General features: G+C 50.0%; 2 protein-coding genes across 3 annotated transcripts in view; one reads left to right on the top strand and one right to left on the bottom strand.

Annotated features, from left to right (window-relative positions):
- The window catches only part of Prss54 (serine protease 54), a 16,335-nt gene extending 15,095 nt beyond the window's left edge, over positions 1 to 1,240 (top strand). Inside the window, exon 6 of one of the 2 annotated variants that reach the window (XM_021220756.1) lies at positions 573 to 1,240. In XM_021220756.1, coding sequence (XP_021076415.1) covers positions 573 to 1,085 — 513 coding nt within the window. In that variant the 3' untranslated portion in view covers positions 1,086 to 1,240. The remainder of the gene's footprint in view (positions 1 to 572) is intronic. The other variant, XM_021220757.1, reaches the window with a different exon arrangement.
- A 234-nt stretch (positions 1,241 to 1,474) lies between these two features.
- Positions 1,475 to 2,667, bottom strand: part of Ccdc113 (coiled-coil domain containing 113) — a 26,093-nt gene continuing 24,900 nt past the window's right edge. The window contains exon 9 of the mRNA XM_021220762.1: positions 1,475 to 1,624. Coding sequence (XP_021076421.1) covers positions 1,538 to 1,624 — 87 coding nt within the window. The 3' untranslated portion in view covers positions 1,475 to 1,537. The remainder of the gene's footprint in view (positions 1,625 to 2,667) is intronic.

The raw sequence follows: 2,667 nt of genomic DNA, 5'->3' as shown, positions 1-2,667 counted from the left end.
AAAAAAAAAAAGAAAAGAAAAGAAAAAAGAAAAAGACAAGACAGTTTAAATTGAGCCAGGAAGCGGTAGGCAATCTGGGTACCAGGGCCACAGATAACTTTCATGATAAGAAAAACTGGGCCAAGGAAGTAGGGTGCTTGCCTTGCATAGAGCCCTGGAGTCAGGGATTTGATACCCAGCTCTGCATTAAAGACCAGTTGTGGTAGCTGGTACTCCCAGCAGGAGGGGGTGGAGTCACAGGGATCAAGAGTTCAAAGTCATCTTTAGCTACATACTGAGTAGGTGATATGAGATCCAGACTCAAAGAAGCAGGCAAGAAAGAGGGAGAGAGGGAGAAGGACAGAGGGGAAAAAGCAGAGGGGGGGGGATGTGTGTGTGTGTGTGTGTGTGTGTGTGTGTGTCTATGTTGCAATTGGTGGTGGTTGTCTAGATTTGTAAATGGTAGCTTATCATTTTGCCCCATTTCCAGAGAGAACCAGCGCGAGGCTTTCTAAAACAGACACTGGCACAAGGGATCTACTGAGAAGGAAGTCTGTCTGAGACCTGAAGCCCTCTTCTGTCCTTTACTGCAGGGGGAACCTGGAAGCCCTATGATGTGCCAAATAAAGAAGCTGGATCTCTGGATCCTGAGAGGACTCTTGACCTATGGAGGCGACCCATGCCCTGGCCTGTTTCTGTACACCAGTGTGGAAGACTACAGCGACTGGATCACGGCCAAGACAAGGAAGGCTGGCCCTTCCCTGTCCTCGCTCCACCTCTGGGAGAAGTTGGTCTTTGAGCTCCCCTTTCACGAATCAAATACTGCCCTGACAACGAATTCGTATTCTGTGCATACCTATGCTGAATGGCCCCACTCCTACTCCCAAGATCAAAGAACATCCACTATGTCCAACAAGCAGAAGGATGCTGGGAAGAACTTCAGGGTAAATGGCCAACCGGAAACAGGCGAGCCTTCTGTGTACTACGACTACTACGGTGGGGAGGTGGGGGAAGGCGGGGCTACGGCTGGCCAGAACAGGCTGCATTGGTCCCAAGAAAGGATCTTGATGTCCTTCCTGCTTGTTTTCTTGGGCAGTGCAGTCTAGGAGCTAACCTACTACCACTGAGAAGAAGCTCAGAGCGCAAGGCGCTAGGTGTCTGCCGTACTGTTCTGGTGTCTGCTCTCGCTGGGTGCCCCTTGGGTGGCCATGGGCAGGCCCACGGCAGCGTTGGGCTGGCTCTCCTTCCTCTGTTCCGCTCCCATATGTGGGAAGGTCACTTTCATTTATGCTTGTGAACTAAATGTGGGCTAACACGTGTCAAATGATTAGAGTGCCCTTGTGGTTTTTTCAGTGTTAATGGTGCCAGGGGCCAGGCTGCGGAGATATTTCCCATGGGGAGATGAGGTCCTGCAGGTAATCATCTAGATGTGGCCCAGTAGTGGGGGGGGGGGGTGCTAGCTGGGCACAGGCAACAAGTGAGAGGACCCCATTAACGGAAAATAATAGAGAACTTTAATGGGTCACTTCTTGGTCTACAAGCTGCCGACTGTCCCTGGTTATTTCCCAGGGGGCCGGATCATCTGCAACTGCTCATCCGAAGTCTTCATCCTATTCCAGGCCTTCCTGTACCCTTTTAGAGACATCTATAAAACAAAAAGTGGGGGAAAGGGGAGAAGGGTTACTTGGAAATGACAGCGTGTGCCCAAGCTGAAAGTCACCACCATCTTTAAGCTGATGACTACGCAGGAGGCCCTGTTGGGGGCTTGGCTCTTGTGGGGTTCCCTGCTGGGGGCCCTGTTGGAGGCTTGGCTCTTGTGGGGTAACCTGCTGGTAGACATCACCTTAGGGCAGTGGATACCCAAAAGATCTTTCTAGAGTTGGGATGATGTAACTCAACTGGTATAATGTCTGCCTAGCATGCTCTAAGCCCTGGGTCCAACCCACAGCGCCCTATCAACATTGGAGTGGTGATTAATATAGGAGGTGGGGATCACAAGGTCAAGGTTATCCTCAGCTACATACTAAGCTGAATTACGATGAAAGATAGACTGGGATGTGTGTGACTCTGTCTCGGAAAAAGCAAAGCAAAGCAAAACAAAAACCTGAAAGACTGTCTTAAAGAGTGTTGTTTGTTTGTTTGTTTTTGTTTGGTTGGTGTTTTTGTCCAGGGAAATGTGCATACCCTATTGGGTTTTCTGCTCAGTTCCAGGTATGATGTACCCCCAAGTTAGGTCCCTAATGTTCTCTCTGTCACCAAGCTACCATATGAGGGAAATGAAACTAGGGTCAAGATGCCAGTTTCCCCAGAAGCCCATGTGATTTATAAGCTACACTAATGACACCCTAAGTGGGCAGACCACCATGGGGTCTAAGTACATCTCAAAGGCTGCAGGCTTAGCTGTAAACACAGAGGCCTACAGTAACCACGTAAATGCACGCCCTTGGGCTCTGAGAACCATTAAAAACAACTCATCCTTTTTCTTCTCCCTCTCTCCACCTTCCTTCCACCCTCAGCCCCCTTCGTTCTTTCTTGAGATGGGGGTCTCACTATGTAGTCTTATGCAGCCTAGAACTCTATAAAGAGACAAGGCTGGGCTCAAACACAGATCTACCTACCTGCCTCTGCCTCTGCCTCTGCCTCTGCCTCTGCCTCTGCCTCTGCCTCTGCCTCTGCCTCTGCCTCTGC

The sequence above is a fragment of the Mus pahari genome, chromosome 20, assembly GCF_900095145.1.
Source record: "Mus pahari chromosome 20, PAHARI_EIJ_v1.1, whole genome shotgun sequence".
NCBI lineage: Eukaryota > Metazoa > Chordata > Mammalia > Rodentia > Muridae > Mus > Mus pahari.
Note: the sequence above shows the minus strand (reverse complement) of the source record. Positions and strands in the feature narration are given on the sequence as shown.